The 21516-nt window shown below is 44.6% G+C and overlaps 1 protein-coding gene across 1 annotated transcript in view; it reads right to left on the bottom strand.

The window, feature by feature from the left end:
* Positions 1 to 21516, bottom strand: part of MIS18A (MIS18 kinetochore protein A) — a 103897-nt gene that overhangs the window by 65313 nt on the left and 17068 nt on the right. Inside the window, exons 4-5 of the mRNA XM_032175285.2 lie at positions 8122 to 8271; positions 6021 to 6100 (exon numbers count right to left, since the gene is read on the bottom strand). Coding sequence (XP_032031176.1) covers positions 6031 to 6100; positions 8122 to 8271 — 220 coding nt within the window. The 3' untranslated portion in view covers positions 6021 to 6030. The remainder of the gene's footprint in view (positions 1 to 6020; positions 6101 to 8121; positions 8272 to 21516) is intronic.

The following is a 21516-nucleotide window of genomic DNA, read 5'->3' as shown; positions in this document are numbered from 1 at the left end:
GCAACTCCAAGACACATAATTGTCAGATTCACCAAAGTTGAAATGAAGGAAAAAATGTTAAGGGCAGCCAGAGAGAAAGGTCGGGTTACCCACAAAGGGAAGCCCATCAGACTAACAGCTGATCTCTCAGCAGAAACTCTACAAGCCAGAAGAGAGTGGGGGCCGATATTCAACATTCTTAAAGAAAAGAATTTTCAACCCAGAATTTCCTATCCCGCCAAACTAAGCTTCATAAGTGAAGGAGAAATAAAATACTTTACAGACAAGCAAACGCTGAGGGATTTTGTCACCACCAGGCCTGCCCTAAAAGAGCTCCTGAAGGAAGCACTAAACATGGAAAGGAACAACCGGTACCAGCCACTGCAAAAACATGCCAAATTGTAAAGACCATCGAGGCTAGGAAGAAACTATAGCAACTAACGAGCAAAATAACCAACTAACATCATAATGACAGGATCAGATCCACACATAACAATATTAACGTTAAATGTAAATGGGCTAAATGCTCCAATCAAAAGACACAGACTGGCAAACTGGATAAGGAGTCAGGACCCGTCAGTGTGCTGTATTCAGGAAACCCATCTCACGTGCAGAGACACACATAGACTCAAAATAAAGGGATGGAGGAAGATCTATCAAGCAACTGGAAAACAAAAAAAGGCAGGGGTTGCAATCCTAGTCTCTGATAAAATAGACTTTAAACCAACAAAGATCAAAAGAGACAAAGAAGGCCATTACATAATGGTAAAGGGATCAATTCAACAAGAAGAGCTAACTATCCTAAATATATATGCACCCAACACAGGAGCACCCAGATTCATAAAGCAAGTCCTCAGTGACCTACAAAGGGACTTAAACTCCCACACAATAATAATGGGAGATTTTAACACCCCACTGTCAGCATTAGACAGATCAACAAGACAGAAAGTTAAAAAGGATATCCAGGAATTGAACTCAGCTCTACAGAAAGTGGACCTAATAGACATCTACAGAACTCTCCACCCCAAGTCAACAGAATATACATTTTTTTCAGCACCACACCACACCTATTCCAAAATTGACCACATAGTTGGAAGTAAAGCTCTCCTCAGCAAATGTAAAAGAACAGAAATTATAACAAACTGTCTCTCAGACCACAGTGCAATCAAACTAGAACTCGGGATTAAGAAACTCACTCAAAACTGCTCAACTACATGGAAACTGAACAACCTGCTCCTGAATGACTATTGGGTACATAATGAAATGAAGGCAGAAATAAAGATGTTCTTTGAAACCAACGAGAACAAAGACACAACATACCAGAATCTCTGGGACACATTCAAAGCAGTGTGTAGAGGGAAATTTATAGCACTAAATGCCCACAAGAGAAAGCAGGAAAGATCCAAAATTGACACCCTAACATCACAATTAAAAGAACTAGAAAAGCAAGAGCAAACACATTCAAAAGCTAGCAGAAGGCTAGAAATAACTAAAATCAGAGCAGAACTGAAGGAAATAGAGACACAAAAAACCCTTCAAAAAATTAATGAATCCAGGAGCTGGTTTTTTGAAAAGATCAACAAAATTGATGGACCGCTAGCAAGACTAATAAAGAAGAAAAGAGAGAAGAATCAAATAGATGCAATAAAAAACGAAAAAGGGGATATCACCACTGATCCCACAGAAATACAATCTACCATCAGAGAATACTACAAACACCTCTATGCAAATAAACTAGAAAATCTAGAAGAAATGGATAAATTCCTCGACAAATACACCCTCCCAAGACTAAACCAGGAAGAAGTTGAATCTCTGAATAGACCAATAACAGGTTCTGAAATTGTGGCAATAATCAATAGCTTACCAACCAAAAAGAGTCCAGGACCTGATGGATTCACAGCCGAATTCTACCAGAGGTACAAGGAGGAACTGGTACCATTCCTTCTGAAACTATTCCAATTGATAGAAAAAGAGGGAATCCTCCCTAACACATTTTATGAAGCCAGCATCGTCCTGATACCAAAACCTGGCAGAGACATAACCAAAAAAGAGAATTTCAGACCAATATCCTTGATGAACATTGATGCAAAAATCCTCAATAAAATACTGGCAAACCAAATCCAGCAGCACATCAAAAAGCTTATCCACCATGATCAAGTGGGCTTCATCCCTGGGATGCAAGGCTGGTTCAACATACGCAAATCAATAAATGTAACCCAGCATATAAACAGAACCAAAGACAAAAACCACATGATTATCTCAATAGATGCAGAAAAGGCCTTTGACAAAATTCAACAACCCTTCATGCTAAAAACTCTCAATAAATTAGGTATTGATGGGACGTATCTCAAAATAATAAGAGCTATCTATGACAAGCCCACAGCCAATATCATACTGAATGGGCAAAAACTGGAAGCATTCCCTCTGAAAACTGGCACAAGACAGGGATGCCCTCTCTCACCGCTCCTATTCAACATAGTGCTGGAAGTTCTGGCCAGAGCAATCAGGCAGGAGAAGGAAATAAAGGGTATTCAATTAGGAAAAGAGGAAGTCAAATTGTCCCTGTTTGCAGATGACATGATTGTATATCTAGAAAACCCCATTGTCTCAGCCCAAAATCTCCTTAAGCTGATTAGCAACTTCAGCAAAGTCTCAGGATACAAAATTAATGTACAAAAATCACAAGCATTCTTGTACACCAATAACAGACAAACAGAGAGCCAAATCATGAGTGAACTCCCATTCACAATTGCTTCAAAGAGAATAAAATACCTAGGAATCCAACTTACAAGGGATGTGAAGGACCTCTTCAAGGAGAACTACAAATCACTGCTCAATGAAATAAAAGAGGATACAAACAAATGGAAGAACATTCCATGCTCATGGGTTGGAAGAATCAATATCATGAAAATGGTCATACTGCCCAAGGTAATTTATAGATTCAATGCCATCCCCATCAAGCTACCAATGACTTTCTTCACAGAATTGGAAAAAACTACTTTAAAGTTCATATGGAGCCAAAAAAGAGCCCACATCGCCAAGTCAATCCTAAGCCAAAAGAACAAAGCTGGAGGCATCACGCTACCTGACTTTAAACTATACTACAAGGCTACAGTAACCAAAACAGCATGGTACTGGTACCACAACAGAGACATAGATCAATGGAACAGAACAGAGCCCTCAGAAATGATGCCGCATAGCTACAACTATCTGATCTTTGACAAACGTGACAAAAGCAAGAAATGGGGAAAGGATTCCCTATTTAATAAATGGTGCTGGGAAAACTGGCTAGCCATATGTAGAAAGCTGCAACTGGATCCCTTCCTTACACCTTATACAAAAATTAATTCAAGATGGATTAAAGACTTAAATGTTAGACCTAAAACCATTAAAATCCTACAAGAAAACCTAGGCAATACCATTCAGGACATAGGCGTGGGCAAGGACTTCATGTCTAAAACACCAAAAGCAATGGCAACAAAAGCCAAAATTGACAAATGGGATCTCATTAAACTAAAGAGCTTCTGCACAGCAAAAGAAACTATCATCTGAGTGAACAGGCAACCTACAGAATGGGAGAAAATTTTTGCAACCTACTCATCTGACAAAGGGCTAATATCCAGAATCTACAATGAACTCAAACAAATTTACAAGAAAAAAACAAACAACCCCATCAAAAAGTGGGCAGAGGACATGAACAGACACTTCTTTTGAGAAGACATTTATGCAGCCAAAAAACACATGAAGAAATGCTCATCATCACTGGCCATTAGAGAAATGCAAATCAAAACCACAGTGAGATACCATCTCACACCAGTTAGAATGGCCATCATTAAAAAATCAGGAAACAACAGGTGCTGGAGAGGTTGTGGAGAAATAGGAACACTTTTACACTGTTGGTGGGACTGTAAACTAGTTCAACCATTGTGGAAGTCAGTGTGGCGATTCCTCAGGGATCTCGAACTAGAAATACCATTTGACCCAGCCATCCCATTACTGGGTATATACCCAAAGGACTATAAATCATGCTGCTATAAAGACACATGCACACGTATGTTTATTGCGGCACTTTTCACAATAGCAAAGACTTGGAACCAACCCAAATATCCAACAATGATAGACTGGATTAAGAAAATGTGGCACATATACACCATGGAATACTATGCAGCCATAAAAAATAATGAGTTCGTGTCCTTTGTAGGGACATGGATGAAACTGGAAAACATCATTCTCAGTAAACTATCACAAGGACGAAAAACCAAACACCGCATGTTCTCACTCATAGGTGGGAATTGAACAATGAGAACTCATGGACACAGGAAGGGGAACATCACACTCCGGGGACTGTTGTGGGGTGGGGGGAGGGGGGAGGGACAGCATTAGGAGATACACCTAATGCTAAATGACGAGTTAATGGGTGCAGGAAATCAACATGGCACATGGATACATATGTAACAAACCTGCACATTGTGCCCATGTACCCTAAAACCCTAAAGTATAATAAAAATAAAAAAAAAAAAAAGAAGTTTTATTCATGACAAGGCCAGGCGCGGTGGCTCACACCTGTAATCCCAGCACTTTGGGAGGCCAAGGCAGGCAGATCACCTGAGGTCAAAAGTTCGAGACTAGCCTGGCTAACATGCACCCCCACACCTGGCTACTTTTTTTGATTTTTTGTAAAGATGAGGTTTCACTATGTTGCCCAGGCTGATCTCAACTTCCCGGAATCAAGTGATCCTCCCACCTCGGCAACTAAAAATACAAAATTACAACTAAAAATACAAAAATTAGCCAGTGAGCCACAATGAACCGCAGTGAGCCGAGATCGTGCCACCGCACTCCAGCCTGGGCGACATGGCGAAACCCTGACTCGAAAAAATAAAAATAAAAAAGAAGAAGAAGTCATAGCAGTATAAAACTGGAAACCACTCAGATGTCCATCATCAGTGGGTTAACAAATTGTAGTATATCCATACAATGGATCACCAGCAGTAATAAAAAGGTACAACCTAGTGATTCCTGCAATAACATGGATGATCTCAAAAGCATTCTGCTAAGTGAAGGAAAGTCAGACACAAAAGACTACATACAGTATGATTTCCTTCATATAATATTCTAGAAAAGGAAAAACCATAGCAACAGAAGAAAGCACAGTGGATTGCGAGGGGCCAGGGCTGGGTAGGAAATTGACTCCAAAAGGGCATAAGGGAATTTTTTTTTTTTAGGTGATGTAAATATGCTACATTGTAATTGTGAGGTGGTTACGTGAGGGTATATATGTGTCAAACTCATCAAATTGTACATTTCATTTTTTACTAATTTGATCCTTTGTAAAATATGCCACAAAAAGCTGACTTTTACAAAATCAATGGGGCCAGGCATGGTGGCTCATGCTTGTAAACACAACATTTTGGGAGGCCGAGGTGGGAGGATCACTTGATTCCGGGAAGTTGAGATCAGCCTGGGCAACATAGTGAAACCTCATCTTTACAAAAAATCAAAAAAAGTAGCCAGGTGTGGGGGTGCATGCCTGTAATCCCAGTTACTTGGGAGGCTGAGGTGGGAGGACTGCTTGAGCCTGGGAGGTTGAGGCTGCAGTGAGCTATGATTGAGCCACTGCACTTGAGTCTGGGCAACAGAGACCCTGTCTCAGAAACCAACCAACCAACCAACCAGTGGGAAGTAAAAATCCATACATGAAGCCAAGAGTTTTTTGGAAAAGGCACAATGATAGAAGGATTTTATACAGAAGACATCAAAATATGGTAACTATAAAGCAACCATATTTTAAAAGTATGCTACTGGTACAGCAATAGACAAATGGATCTGTTGACATAAAATAAAGTCCAAAAACAGAGCAATGTACATATTCAGTAACTAGTTTAGGCAGCAATTTAAATTTGCAGGAAAAAAATGGGCTGTTCACAATTCAATAAATGGAGTTGAAATCAGGATTTCATTTGGAAAAAGAATTGTTAGTTCTGTAATGCACATCGTTCTCAACAATAAAACCTTAATTGATTAATTAATAATTGACTTACTTGTGAAGGCTCACGCCATTGATTTCATGATCCTATTTAACGTCTGGAAGACCACTTCCTGGATTATGGTAGGCAGGACCCTACAATAAATGAAAAGAATGCTCCTGAACCCCCAAACTGATGGTGTCACTTCTGCCTTCCAGTGGGTGTCAGTCATTGCACTGGGAACATAAATACCTGAAGTGTTCCCTTCCACCTACACAGATAAAGCAGAGAGAATGGAAACCCTGAAATGGCAACATCTCTGCTAGCTCTTCCGAGATGCCAAAATAGATATGTGATCGTGTGTGAAGCTGAGCCCTTTAATGTTCCTTAGATGTCCAACAGAGGAACGAAGAGTCAAAATTCTCTGCATCATAAGAGGAATTCAGGAGACGCACCTTCCAGGAGGGAAGGCTCTAGCAACACCAGAGGAAGTTGCAGCTGAGAAGGAGGCGGCCGGGTAACAGTTCTTGGTGGCAAGGCCAAAGGACTTCCAAGACAAGGAGGCCAATGGCTAATACTCAAGGATAAGCCATCAGTGTCAAGCAGTGTGAGCCCGCCCTCTGTCCTTCCAAACCTTCAGTAAAGACCTGACACCTGACTATGCTGGGTGAGTTGTTTTGGGGTAAGCGGCAGTGTTGTGGGAAAGCTTTTCTTCCTATTCCTGATCTTTCTTTCTATGAGTCAGGACATCCATTCACCTGACACTCAGCCTCCCTCTGCCCCTGGACACCTGTATTAGGCCATTCTTGCATTGCTATAAAGAGATACCTGAGACTGGGTAATTTGTAAAGAAAAGAGGTTTAATTGGCTCACGGTTCTGCAGACTTTACAGGAAACGTGATGCTGGCATCAACTCGGCTTCTGGAGTGGCCTCAGGAAGCTCATAATCATGGTAGAAGGCAAAGGGGAAGCAGGCACAGGGCCACAGCAGGAGCAAGAGATGGAGGGGGAGGTGCTACACCCTTTTAAACAACCAGATCTCACAAACTGACTCACTATGGTGAGGACAGTATCAAGGGGATGGTGCTAAACCATTCATGAGAAATCCGCCCCTATCATCCAATCACCTCCCACCAGGCTCTACCTCCAACACTGGGGATTACATTTCAACCAGAGATTTGGGCGGAGACATGTATACAAACTCTACCACCACCCCTCATCTGCTGGAAAGAGAAGCTGGGCCAGCAGAGCTCAGCTGCTGCTCCTGCTTGTCTTTCAGAACCAGCCAGGTGTAGACCTGGGACTACGCACGCCCTTCAGTACGCCCCTTCTTCCCTGGCCTCCAAGTCTCTGGTTTCTGTTAGGAAACCCACTACTGTGCCTCCGAGGCACATTCTCCCTCCTTTTGTCTTGGTCTAGGAGGCCGGCAGAGGGGAGAGGGTATGATTTATGGAGCCCCTCAAATCTCAAGAAGAGGTTCCATGTGTAAAGGAAAAGCCCCAAGATTCATCCAAGCACACAGGAAACCGAGGACGGACACAGTGTCCTTGTGGGAACTCCCTGAGAAACGTTCATTCCAGAACTCAGAGTTGAGGGCATCTTCCTTCTCTTTATCTTATCTGACTCTTGTCCTAATCCTTCCCTTTGTCACTGGAGTCCTGACAGACCCTTTCCAGCGCCTTCTCTTTCAGTCACTGGCCTTCAGAATCTCAAGAGCAGCAATCCCAGCTCTGCCAAGCCCCCAGCAGTGTCTGCCAGAGCGGGAGCTGGGGCAGACAGGCTGATGATGGAGGGAAATGAGCAGAAACCGCTTTTCTCTGAGACTTCCCTCCAAAATATGTGCTGCTTCGGCTCTGAAGGGCAGAACTTTATTTTATTTTATTGTCAGAAGAAAAAGAGACGAGTTGCTTCTGACCAAAAAAATCCAGTCAGTCATAGATGATGACTGGCTCCAACCCAAACACAGATTATGGGAAACACTCCATTTTGAGCAAGCATAAAGGCTTTCCCAGCAACTCTCGTCAACACCAATTATTTACCCCTCACTTTGGCGCTCTGCCCTTAACCAAGGCAAGGCTTAGAATCACTGAATCATGGGATCATTGGGCCCACTTTCCTCTACCTGCCCACCCCACTTCATCCATGAGAAACTGACCCAAAAGATGACATCTCTTACCCACTTGGTAAGCAGTGGCATGATCTGGACCAGGATCCCAAACTCTGGAGTCTCAAGTCTACGCTCATCCCGTGGCTCAGGATTTGTTTCACAGCTCCAGGCGTCATCTCCCTTGGGGAAAAGGAGTTCCTTGGTGGCAGAGAGCTCGTGCTTTGCAGAGAGAAGAAAAGAGTACCAAAATTTGAAGAGAGCCTGCTATGTTCCTGTTGCTAGGCTGGGGACATGGCTAGAGTGGACACCTTTGGGAATGTCTTCCTAACAAGCCTGTCTGTTGGAGGACATTGTTTTGGGCTGAATTGTGGGCCACAAAAAATTCATATGTTAAAGTCCTAACCCCTGGATCTCCTGAGGTAACCATATTCGGATATAGGGTTATGAAAGAGGTAATTAAGTTAAAATGAGGCCGTTAGGGTAGGCCCTAATCTGACCACAGTCCTTATAAAAAGAGGAGATTAGGACACAGACCTATACATGGAGGAAAAATGTGTGAAAACACAGGGAGAAGGTGGCCATCTGCAAGCCAAGGAGAGAGGCCTCAGAAGAAACTAACCCTGCCCACACCTCGATCTTGGACTTCCAAGCTACACGACTGTGTCTAAACAAAGCCCAGTTGTTTCAGCCCCTCAGTCTGTGGTATCTTGTTGGCGCAGCCCAGAAGACTCATATAGGCACCCAGTCCCCATCCTACTCAGGCTTCCAGGCTGGGAGCCTGCCTCTCTGGCCAGAGCCAACTGAACCAAACAGACTCTATGTGAAGAGCTGGAACTGAGAGTGGCACAGAGATCGCCGCACGGAAGAGCCTTGTTAGTGGAGACTTTGGGGTGAAGATACCCCCTCCTTGCTGCTGAGAGCCCCAGAACAGCTCTGGTCTTCTCTGTCCTCCCTGTGGCTCCCAGGCTACACTTCCTGGTAAAATCCAGGAAAGACCCCAACACCCTTCCAAGAAATTCCCTTTCTTGGTTATTTTTGCAGTGGGTTTTGTTTCTTGCAACCCCAAGGACTTTAGCCATGACGTTGACATGTGTCACCTCATACAGTGTAATTTCTCCCCGAGATATTACTGCCCCATCTTACAGACCAAGGAACTGAGATTCAAGGATATTAAGCAGCCGGTCCAAGGTCACAAAATGGTGGAACTATAGGGATCTGCACTCAAGCTTCTTCCTCTCTCCACGCTGTCCTGGATGCTACACTTCTTCCTTGTCCCCCTGCAGCGCTCAGCTAAGTCAGGCATATGGTAGGTGCTCAATAAAAGCTTATTAAATGGAATAGAGCCCACAGGCATATGTTCCATCTTTAGACTAAAACGTAGATAAATATGCTGCCTGTTCACACAATTGGAGCCACAGGTAAACAAAACCAGTGTGAGGAATTCATTCATCTCACTACCCTTCTCTATTCAGACCTAATGAGGCCAGAGAGCTTAACCCAGGGTTTCAGTGGAACCCTTTGCTTCACTCAGTAACACCAAGATAGCCTGGTCTCATTGAATTCACAAATTCCCTCTAACTCTTCCCATCTGTTCCATGTTTATTTAACCTGCAGACCAAGGCAGCTACTTCCCCAGCGGAACTTCATAGTCTCCAGAAAGAAAGATCTGAACTTCCTCCCCTCCGCCTTTTGTCTTGTAGCAAAAGGACATAAACCACCCTTTGTTAGGAACAGTAAACTTGCCTTTTTTCAAGGCTTAGGGCTTTGTAGGAAGCAAGTAGCTGGGGAGAAAAATGAAGAAAGGGCCCCACTGGCAAGGGTTTTCACGGTATTTTTCTCTTCTTTATAAAAATAAAATTACTTTTCCCCTGTTGCTTTGGAAAGGCCCCAAAATAAACCTAAGAGCACTTGCATAGCTGTCATTAAACTTCCCAGGCTGATCGAGACTCTGAGGCTCCCTGGCAGAGAGAGATGGTTGATCTGGCCCTGCCATCTTGTATTTCAATGTGGATGCTTCAAGCTCGGGAGGGGGCCCTGGCCTCTTAGTGCAGCACCACAGAGCAATGAGAGAGCAATGCGTTATTCTCTGACATTTTACAGACTAGAGGAGTGAGTGTGGGGGTGCTTTTCCCCACCATGAAACCCTCCATGCGGAGCCCTCAGTAGAGAGATGCAGCCTGTGCCTCCTCGTCTTCCACCCTCTAACACAGGATGACTGGGTGGGGAAAGACAGCACAGGTGCAGTGAGCATGCCGCGCAGGCACTTATCCACACTATTTGTGTTTCTATTATACGTAGCCATAATTAACCATGAAGACTTCTGGGAGGAGCCATGGATTCCAGCCTCAGCAGGGGAAAAAACACACCAAAATTATATTCCAGAATTAGAGCCACTGACGTTTACGTGGCAATTTACAAAGTAATTTTTATGGGGCTGCGTTAGTCCATTTTGTGTTGCTATAAAGGAATACTTGAGGCTGAGTAACACATAAAGAAAAGAGACATGGCACCAGCATCCGCTTCTGGTCAGAACCTCAGGAAGCTTCCACACATGGGGGAAGGGGAGGAAGGGAGAGAGGGAGCTCTTTTAAACAACCAGCTGTCCAGTGAACTAATAGAGCTGAAAACTCAGTATCATGAGGAGGGCACTGAGTCATTCATGAGGGATCCACCCCCATGACCCAAACACCTCCCCTCGCCCCCACTTCCAACATCTGGGGTCACATAGCAACATGAGCTTTGCAGGGGACAAACATCCAAACTATATCAGGGTGTTTTCATGGAAGCCTCTCCACCACTCTCTGAGGGATGAATTCTTGGCACCCCCATTTCATAGAGGAGAAAACTGAGGCTTAGAACACAGCTGCCTCCTGAGAGAAAGGAGCAGCCAGAAACAGAAGTGCTATCTCTTAACCTGGGACTCGACTTGCTTTCCCGCGGCACTATGCCCAGCCCACAAGCCAGCCAGCAGTGTGGGTGTCACCAGCCCCCAACATCTGAACCTAGTTCAACCCTGATTCTTGCCCCCTTTTTTTTCCAAATTGGAAATCTTGATATTAGATTTTTCCTAATTATAAAAGACACACTTATAAAAGGGATTTTAAATAATACAGAAATTCTATACTAACCAACTCTCCCTGTCCCAATTAAAAAATAAAACCCTAAAGATAATCAGTTATCTTTATAGATACGTAGATGTAACCAGCAATTTCCATTTTCCCTTTCGAGCAGCTGGGATCCCAGCAAGGTCACCCTCACACTCATGATCAGATTGCCAGGACTCTGAGCCCCCATCCACGTGACTATGGGACCTCACATCCCTCTCCCATCCCCAGGTTGTTTCTCAGTTCCCAAAGGACTTGAGTACAGGCTGTCCCCTACAGCCCATGGGGCAGCTGCCTCCACTTTCTTCTCCAGCTGTGGCTCCCTAGGCTGTCCAGAGGAACTCTCAGACCTTCCAGAAGGAGCCTTGCTTCTCATAGGTGGATTGGACAGATGTGTGTAAAATCTCATTTCTGTGTAGCCATCTAGACGCCCTTGGCCAGGCCACTCTGGCAAAACCCCTGGACAGCACCCATCCCTCCTGTCACCTATTTCCCAGCATGAGAAGGCCCAATATAATCGTGAGCCCTGGATGTGGCAGAGGGGAACGAAGGTTTTTAAACAGATTTCTCGAAGGCTGTCTCTTAACAGGTGATATGGTTTTGCTGTGCCCCCGCCCAAACCTCATCTTGAATTGTAGTTCCCATAATCCCTACATGTGGCAGAAGGGACCAAGTGGGAGGCAATTGAATCATGGGGATGGTTACCTCCACGCTATTCTCATAATAGAGTGAGTTCTCACGAGATCTGATGGTTTTATAATGGGTTTCCCCTTTTGCTGGGCTCTCATTTTTCTCCTTCCTGCCACCATGTGAAGAAGGATCTGTTTGCTTCCCCTTCTGCCATGATTCTAAGTTTCCTGAGGCCTCCCCAGCCTTGAAGAACTGTGAGTCAATTAAACCTTTTTCCTCTATAATTTACCCAGTCTCGGGCAGGTCTTTATAGCAGCGTGTGAACGGGCTAATACAACAAGTAACACAAAAATCTCAGTGATTCTTTCTCTCACCTGCATGAAAGCAGCCTTGAGAAAGCAGTATTTTGGGAGGATTTTTGTGGCCCTTAAATGTACAAATTCAACACCCAGTCTCTCTCTCTCTTTCCTTTTCTCTCTCTCCTTCCCTCTCCCACCTCCCAGCTCTCTATCTCTGATTATCTCTTCCTTTCTCCCACACTCCTCCTCTTCAGGTTGGTTAACCCCAAATCCTTAAATCGCTAACCATCCCTTCTCTTAAGAAACTATCATGTATCCCTCCCCCACCACCGAAGCACCCCATGCCAGCGTCTAGGAAGCTCAGATAGGGGTGTGACCTTTAACCCTGTCAGCCCCCAAAGAGAACTTGTGCATATCTCTTCTTGAACTTGTCATTTAAGAGAATGAACCCAAATAAAATATGTCCCTCCCTTTATGATTTGTCAACAATGAAAAGATGAATCACCAAACAAAAATACAAACTTCAGATTTGAAGGCAACCAAAAAGTTAGATATTTACTCCAAACTAATGTCTTTTGCCAGGCTCTAATTAGCGAAGTTGGGAGACTGTCTAGGAGCACAGGGTAATGTCTCTCAGAAACATTTATGCATTTGTCTTTATGGTCCATAATATAATTCTGTCTCTCATATTTATCAGATGCAACAGTCCTCTCTTTGGTCTGTAATAGCAACTGAAAGTCCATCTTACAAGCAGCACTCCTCTTCTTTTTTTTTTTTGAGATGGAGTCTTGCTCTGTCGCCCAGGCTGGAGTGCAGTGGCGCAGTCTCGGCTCACTGCAAGCTCCGCCTCCCGGGTTCACGCCATTCTCCTGCCTCAGCCTCTCCGAGTAGCTGGGACTACAGGCGCCCGCCACCACGCCCGGCTAATTTTTTTTGTATTTTTTTAGTAGAGACGGGGTTTCACCGTGGTCTCGATCTCCTGACCTCGTGATCCGCCCGCCTCGGCCTCCCAAAGTGCTGGGATTACAAGCATGAGCCACCGCGCCCGGCCGCAGCACTCCTCTTCTTCCAGATTTTCATCAGTATAGTTTTGGAAAATTACCAGCCTAGGCAATATAGCAAGACCCTGTCTCTACAAAAAGAAAATTAAAAATTATCTGGGCATCGTGGCATGTGCCTGTAATCCCCGCTACTCAGAAGGGTGAGGCAAAAGGATCACTTGAGCCCACAAGTTTGACACTGCAGTGAACTAAGATTACACCACCGCACTCCAGTCTGGGCAACGAAGTGAGATCCTGTCTCAAAAAAAAAAAAAAAGAAGAAAAAGAAAAGAAAGAAAGAAGAAGAAGAGGAAGAGGAAGAGGAAGAAGAAGAAGAAAGGGAGAAGAGGAGGAGGAAAAAGAGTAAGGAAAGAAGGAAGGAAGGAAGGAAGGAAGGAAGGAAGGAAGGAAGGAAGGAAGGAAGGAAGGGAGGGAGCGAGGGAGGGGAAGAGGAAGAGGGAAGAAAGAAGAAGAAAAGAAGAAGAAGGAAGACGAGGAGGAGGAGGAGGAAGGGGAGAGGAGGAGGAAAAAGAAGACACGTATGTATTAGCACATTTACTTGGTCAGCATTGGATAACTGCAAGGGAGATATCTACAGCAAAGCAAAAAATACATTTTTTAATGTAGCACTTATTCATCTCTGCTTCTGAAGAATGAGTGTACTCTCATCCTCTAGGCTCCAGCATATCCGCTGTCAGAAGTACCCCTTCCTTTCTCCCTCACTTAACTAAGTTGACCCCCTACCACACTGAGTTCAAGTTTGGGGGCCTAACCAGGAAAGAAGTATATCTCAGCTTTACAATGTGCCTTTCAGAAAACTCAAGTGTTGTCTTTATAAATTTAGATGTATCTATTTTTTTTCTAACCCAAGATGTCTTCCTTCATGGGTGAGAATACAAAAGATTTTATTTAGGGATCCCAGAGAATGACTGTGAAATTCCTGCATCGTTGGCAGACAGGTGGTGCAGAGATCTCCCACTTCTGGGTCTGGTGCTACTCACTCGTCCATTTGGTGAGCGCACAATGAGCATCTACTCTATGCCCAGATCCCTCCTAGGCTTAGACAACTAAGGAAGGGGAGCTGCCTTCGGGACCTCTCCAGCTAGGAAAAGATGGAGGGATGGGATGTGCTTTAGGGGAGCTGTCCTCGGGACCTCTCCAGCTGGGCGAGGACAGAAGGGTGGGATGTGCTTTAGGGGGTCACTCCATAGAACACCATGCAGAAGGTGCCCCCCCTCAACGACCCCCAGCATCAGGGTTGTGCACTGATGGCCTGCAGATGAGCAGGGGAGGGAAGGAAGGCTCCATGCCGCTTTGCGTGTGGTCAGAGGCATTTCTCCCAATGCTTCTGCATCCTATTGGTGAGTGACAGGTACACAGCGGGCATGCGCAGTTTCCAGCTGAGGATTGTCCCTTTGGAGCTCATTTGGCCTGCAAGGTTTCCATTCATGTTACCTACTCGACCTCCCCCCACTCCCCATTAGGCCTGCTCCCAAGGGTGGCTGAAATTCCCAGAATTCATTATTAACATATTTTTCTTCTGACTCCACTTCCAACAGCCATTTTTATCTCTGACAGCAAGCTGGCCTCTGTCTCTGGGGCTGGACAGCATCATGCCCAGATCACTCCATTTACAGAGCAGGCCTTAGCAGACTCCTGGCTGATGGGAGCCCCAGGGAGGGGAGCAGGAGAGTGAGCGACCTGCCCCCACTGTGATCACACAGCGAGGGTTACTTCCCCCTCCACCAAGTGGGACCCTTTGCAAAGCGTTTGCTCCCTCTGCCTTTGGGTTGTCATAATTCAGAAGGCAGGCTGCTGTCTGATTAGCCCAAAACGCTCCTAGAAGCTTCTCCCCAAAAGCACCCATTCAGGCACCACAGCTTCCAAATTACTCAACATTCAATTGGTTCATAAAAATTTGTATTCCTGGAGAAAGTCAAAAAATTGGAAATAGTTTTAGTTGATTTAATAGAATTTTTTTTAAACAGCATTTTGAAAAAAAAAATCATAAATCCCTATAAAAGTAAACTGCTGGCTGGGCGGTGGCTCACACCTGTAATTCCAGCACTTTGGGAGACCGAGGTGGGTGGATCACAAGGTCAGGAGTTCGAGACCAGCCTGTCCAATATGGTGAAACCCCGTCTCTACTAAAAATACAATAGCCGAGTGTGGTGGTGGGTGCCTGTAGTCCCACTTACTTGGGAGGCTGAGGCAGGAGACTCACTTGAACCTGGGAGGCGGAGGTTGCAGTGAGCCAAGATCACGCCACTGCACTCCAGCCTGGGTGACAGAGCAAGACTCCAACCCCTGACCCCAGAAAAAGTAAATTGCTTTGGCCAGGCGGGGTGGCTCACTCCTGTAATCCCAGCACTTTGGGAGGCAGAGGCAGGTGGATCACCTGAGGTCAGGAGTTCAAGACTAGCCTGGCCAACCCTGTCTCTAAAAATACAAAAAGAAATTAGCCAGGTGTGGTGGCAGGCACCTGTAATCCCAGCTACTTGGGAGGCTGAGGCAGGAGAATCACTTGAATCCGGGAGGTGGAGGTTGCAGTGAGCCAAGATTGCGTCATTGCACTCCAGCCTGGACAATAAGAGTGAAACTCAGTCTCAAAAAAAAAAAAAAAAAAAAAAAGTAAACTGCTTTATAACTTTAAATGGTTTTTCACACCTTTACCATATCTAATCCTTTCAGTAAACCAGTTCAAGGTTTCAGTAATTATGTCTAACTTTTGTCATGTTACTATAAATAAGAAAACTAACCAGAGGGAGGTTAAGTAACATGCTCAGGGTTCTATGCTGGGCCGGACCTAGAACCCGTCTCCTCTTTTATTCTTATTGTGTGTTCATTCCACATCTCAATCCGGGCCCAGATTTAACAGCCTCAGTTCTCCCACCAAATTCACACAATCCAGATTCATTCATTATATGGCACAAAGATTTCACTAGATGTTCAAAACTACATTGTTTGTAGTACAAAAAAGTCTAGAAACAGCGTAGTACATAATGCTGAGAGTTTGGTTAAGTGAACTATTCAATATTGTGAAATATTATGCAGTCATCGAAACAAAGTTGCAAAAGTATATTTGGTGATATAGCAAACTATTCATAATATAGTAATATAGAATATGCACAGCAAGCTGTCCTTTTTATAATTATATGTATAAATAAAATGCATAGGAAATCATGTGGAAGGATATACCCTAAGATATTAATAGTGGTTAATTATGGATACTTGGATTATAGGTGCTTTTATCGTCTTCATTTCAGTTTTCTGTAGAATCTTCTAATTTTTCTACGGTAAAAATACATTTCTTGGGTACTTTTTTTTTTCTTGAGACGGAGTCTTGCTCTGTTGCTCAGGCTAGAGTGCAGTGATATAATCTCGGCTCACTGCAACCTCTGCCTCCCGGGTTCAAGCGATTCTCCTGCCTCAGCCTCCTGAGTAGCTCAGATTACAGGTGTGTGCCACAATGCCCAGCTAATTTTTGTATTTTTTTAGTAGAGACGGGGTTTCACCATGTTGGCCAGGCTGGTCTGGAACTGCTGACCTCAAGTGATTTGCCCACCTCGGCTTCCCAAAGTGCTGGGATTACGGGCGTGAGTCACCGCGCTTGGCATTCTTGGGTACTTTTTAAAGTTTCAAGGTTATTCCAGCAGGAAGACCCATCTGGTTAAAGAATAAATGTGTGTTTGGCCAGGTGCGGTGGCTCAGGCCTGTAATCCCAGCACTTTGGGAGGCTGAGGAGGGTGGATCACGAGGTCAGTAGATCGAGACCATCCTGGCTAACACAGTGAAACCCCATTTCTACTAAAAATACAGAAAAAATTAGCCAGGTGTGGCGGTGTGCGCCTGTAGTCCCAGCTACTCGGGAGGCTGAGGCAGGAGAATGGCATAAACCCGGGATGCAGAGCTTGCAGAGAGCCAAGAACGCACCACTGCACTCCAGCCTGGGCGACAGAGCGAGACTCTGTCCCCCCCACCCAAAAAAAAAGAAGAAGAACAAACATGTGTTTACACCTGGGGTAAGTACATTTAATAGTGTAAAAGTTCAATCATTTCCATCTATTTTATCTCATCCCTAACTGGCTATGGATGATAAACCCAGTTGACTTCTTTGAGGATAACCATAAACGTGTTTCACAAGCTTAATGATGTCTACTTTTAGTGAATTTCTTTAGGAAACAGAAGATTCATTATTAAACATTTTTTTCATGTCTACTATGTTGGGATTGTTCTCCCCAGAAACCTCATGTATTGCTGCTCAAACCTAAAGAGAATTACTATACTCTTTACTGGACAAAATCACAAAACCATTGACTGGGCCACCCCAAATTGTGTTCCCTCAGAGAGTACCATTGCCTCGAAGTCTTTTTAATCTATTTCTGCCTGATCTATCATCAGATTTCCCTGAGCTGCTGTTCAAATCTGTCCACATTTCTTTCATTTCTCTGCTCCATTCCCACCCGACTCAGTTTCATCGGATGACTTGGCATCCTCCTCTCTCACTTGAGCCTCGTGGCTTTCACACTCCGGTAGGTGAGACCACCTTTGTTCAATGGCTCTCTACCGGGAGGCACACAAAGTACGGTGATACGTGTGCTGGTTTTCCCAGGACAGTTGACATCTGTCATCCCGACTTAATTATTAGACGTTCCCTCTTTCGCAAATGTGCCCTGATTTGGACAATAATTTTTATAGTCCTACTGATGATGAGAAAAACATTGAAGATGGAAGCTGTTCTCAGCGGGGACTGTCCCTTGCCCCTTTTTTGGCCTCTGTGTCTTGGCTCATGCTAATCTTTCTTGTACTCAGTGACAAAAATGATCTCTTGTTCCTGTGAGAATTCTGACTTTATTACTTCTTAATCTGGATGATCATCTAGTGCTTCTCAGACTGATGATCTGTGTATATTTTCTTTTAACCACCCATCTCAAACAGTTCAATTCAAATCCTCATTTCAGAGCTGCAGAAAAATGCATGTGAATAAGACTCATTCTTACAGAGAAAAAAAAAAAGAACAGGCTAGAACGAAAGTCTGCTCATTCACAGATTGTTTTCCCCCATCCAGGCTCCCTTAACAGCCACATCAGGACTGGATTCTCCCAGGTTTTCCTTCAGAGTGGAGAGAAACACAGCAGTCGTTGCCTTGGAAACTCTGTCCAGGGGCTGGCATCACGGGACTTGGCTCGCCTGCTCTATGGCTGACATCCAAAGCTGACTCACTTAAGTTTTGATTGGTTATGGCTTCGCTAAGGGGGACATAGCGATGGAGGAGAGAGGACAGGGGAACTTGAGCAAGTGAAATGACTACAGCAAGACATCTGTCTTCTTCACAGAGAGTAACTCAAATGATGGCAAAAGAAATAACCGGTGCACTTTAATAGTGAAGATTCTTGATGAAATGTTGGCAGCCGGAGATGCTGTTAAATAAAATGTTCACATGCGCATGTTTTAATCCAGTTCAGAATTCCATAAGCTGATTCAAGAATTTCTTCAAGACATGCACCTGGTGCCACCTACAACTGTTCATTACACAGCAGCAGTAAATGTGGGCGGCTCTTCTATTCTAAGCTTCTTTTGTGGTCTTGGTTCTCTAATGGGCAGAATATTGTCAATGTCCATCAGATTACAGATGCTTTAGATGAGCCTCTATCAGCTATCAATCGAGGTTTCCATTTCGAATCAATACTTAATTAAAATAACAAAACATTTCTGATTGCTTTTTTAGACTACTTTTAAAAGGAAACCTACGGAGCATCCTAATCCAACCCCTTCTTTCTACAGATGAGGAAACCTAGGCTTGGAGATGGACGCCAGGGATGTGAAATTGCTCCAGTTGTTAGAGGCTCAGTAAGACACAGACCCCAAGGCTCCAGGACTCCCAGTGTGCTGGAACCTCACAGAACTACCACTTTGCCTCTGCTACGTTCTGTGGCGTATAATCACTTAATGCATGAGTATTTTTTTAAATCTGTTTCAGCAAATGGAAGTCTGGCATAAAATGTAGTTGCCTGAATTCACTTTAAAGCTTTGGACAATGTTGTCATCTAAATAATGTGCTTTGGATGTCTTGACCCATAACAAGATAGCACTGTTCCTTAATCTTTCCAAAGGAATCTACAGCATTAATACAGATAGAGGGTTCCTGCAAAGTCTCGTGTGAGTCAGACACATTAGCAAGGTGATCAGAAATGTACTTATTCCGGAAGACTGCCACCTCTCAGCTGGCAACTCCAAACTGAGCTGGCAAACACAGCATTAAGGACTCAGAAAGCATTGGGGGAGGGGATTTAGTAACAAGTCTGAGTCGTGAAAACAGAGAACAACTGAAAGAGAAAACACAATTAACTTCCAGCGTAGAATGCTAGTGCCTTGGGGAAAATCCTGTGCGAGTGTAGATGTACGCAATTTTAGGGACGAATACCGAAAAAGCTGTTAGCAGTCTGATAGGGGCTGCATCGGGGATGGGGCGGGGGGGCCTTGACTATTATTTTATTTTAATTAAGAATCTTGGTTACAAGAGTGAAGGGATAAAGTCAGGTTGCAATGAGGCAACCTTCCTGTTGGACAGGGCCTCCTGCAGCTACTGAGTTTCCCACTGTGGTTGTGAACAGGCTGGACACGATGAATGTTTACATGGTGAAATGCGGCCCCTTGTGGCCTGACTGGGAAAACAAAACAAAGAAGTCCGACTCGCAGCCTGAGAGTGATACTAACCTACTTTACAGTGTGTCAGTGACACTGAAAAAATGACTATGGTACTCAGCAAAATTAGTAATCACACCAAAACGCACCAACGTATAAAAGAACCATTTTATTCAAGAAAGCCAGGAAGAACTGTCCCCTAAGCCAGCTCGTGTCACACTTGAACATGCCTGGAGACACCTAGCATCTTGTTGCAGCAGCACAGGTTTGGTTCAGCAGGCCGGGACGAGGCGTGAGGGTCCGCATTTTATTTATTTACTTACTTACTTAGAGATAGGCCTGTTGCCCAGGACGGAGTGCAGTGGCGAGATGGCAGCTCACTGCAACCTCGACCTCCCAGGCTCAACCAGTCCTCTCACTTCAGCCTCCAGGGTAGCTGGGACTTCAAGTGCACACTACCACACCTGCTAACTTTTTAATTTTTTCGTAGAGTTTTGCTGGTCTTGCTATGTCGCCCAGGCCGGTCTCGCTATGTCGCCCAGGCCGGTCTCAAACTCCTAGACTCAAGTGATCCTCCTGCCTCAGCCTCCCAAAGTGCCAGGATTTCAGGAGGGAGCCACCGTGCCCAGCCAGGGTCTGCATTTCTGATAAGCCTCAGGCAATGCCCACCCTGAGAGTGGCCAGGGGCTCGAGGGAAGGGTTGGCCAGGTCTCCTCTATAAGGGCTTCCTCACACCAGGACTGCAGGCCTCTGGAGGGCATTCTCTGCCTCGCCTTGGCCTCCCAGAGGTTACAATTCTTTCCCACACCCAAGCACCGAGAAGCCTGGGGAGCCACTTTTCTTTCGCACCTTCCACCTCCAGGGTCTCCTTACCTCACCTCGAGGTCATCATTTCCCCCTAAGAAAGAGTGTCCTGTGAGGAGACGGCCCGCTGCCTGACACTTCCTTAGCCTACTCTGGACCTTCCTACTGCAGGAAGCAACCATTGCAGGCCGGCATCTGGCTGTGTCTTATGGATTCCGCATTCATGAAAGCCACAGGTTTCTTTCTTGATCATTGAAAGCGGCAGGTGGTTTTCAATGCCATTGCCTCCAAGTCTCCTCTTGGGATGTGCATGTCTGAAGGTGGCGTTAATGTGTATCTGCCGGGCTTCTCCCTCGCACCCAGACAGCGCGCGCTGAGGCCCACTCCGGCATCTTGTTTCCAGTGTCAGAGTGGCATTCACACCCCACCCTACCCCCAATCCCAAGAATTCATTGTATTTGGCTATGAAGAAAATCTTTAATACAAAGTATTTTTAACCCAGTGTGGGAGGAGAAAGACAGAATAAATACAACAGTAGAATGATCACAGATGGGTAATTACACATGTAAATGAGCTCAATTTGGTAAATTTCCCTTGAGTTCCTATTTACCTGATTAACATTTTATGCTAGCCCCACAGCACCACTGCAGTTTGGGGTACTTTCTTTTTACTCTTATATGTCAATTCTGAAATATGAAAAGCAATTTTGAATACTTTGGTGGAACCATTTTTCTCAGCTTATTTTTTTTTTTTTTCAGATTTTTCCATTTACCATCATAACTGGTCTACAAAGTATGAATTGCCTCCAGTGTACAAGGTCCCACAACAAGTTGGATCTCTGGAAAACACAACCCTAGTATTCCAGGAACAGTTCCCACAAAACTAGAATACAAAATCTAAGTAATAAGGTCAGACCATGCTGAAGTCATTTAAGAATAATGA

The sequence above is a fragment of the Hylobates moloch genome, unplaced genomic scaffold (genome assembly GCF_009828535.3).
Source record: "Hylobates moloch isolate HMO894 unplaced genomic scaffold, HMol_V3 SCAFFOLD_14, whole genome shotgun sequence".
NCBI classification, from domain to species: Eukaryota; Metazoa; Chordata; class Mammalia; order Primates; family Hylobatidae; genus Hylobates; species Hylobates moloch.
This window is presented reverse-complemented; position numbering and strand designations above follow the sequence as displayed.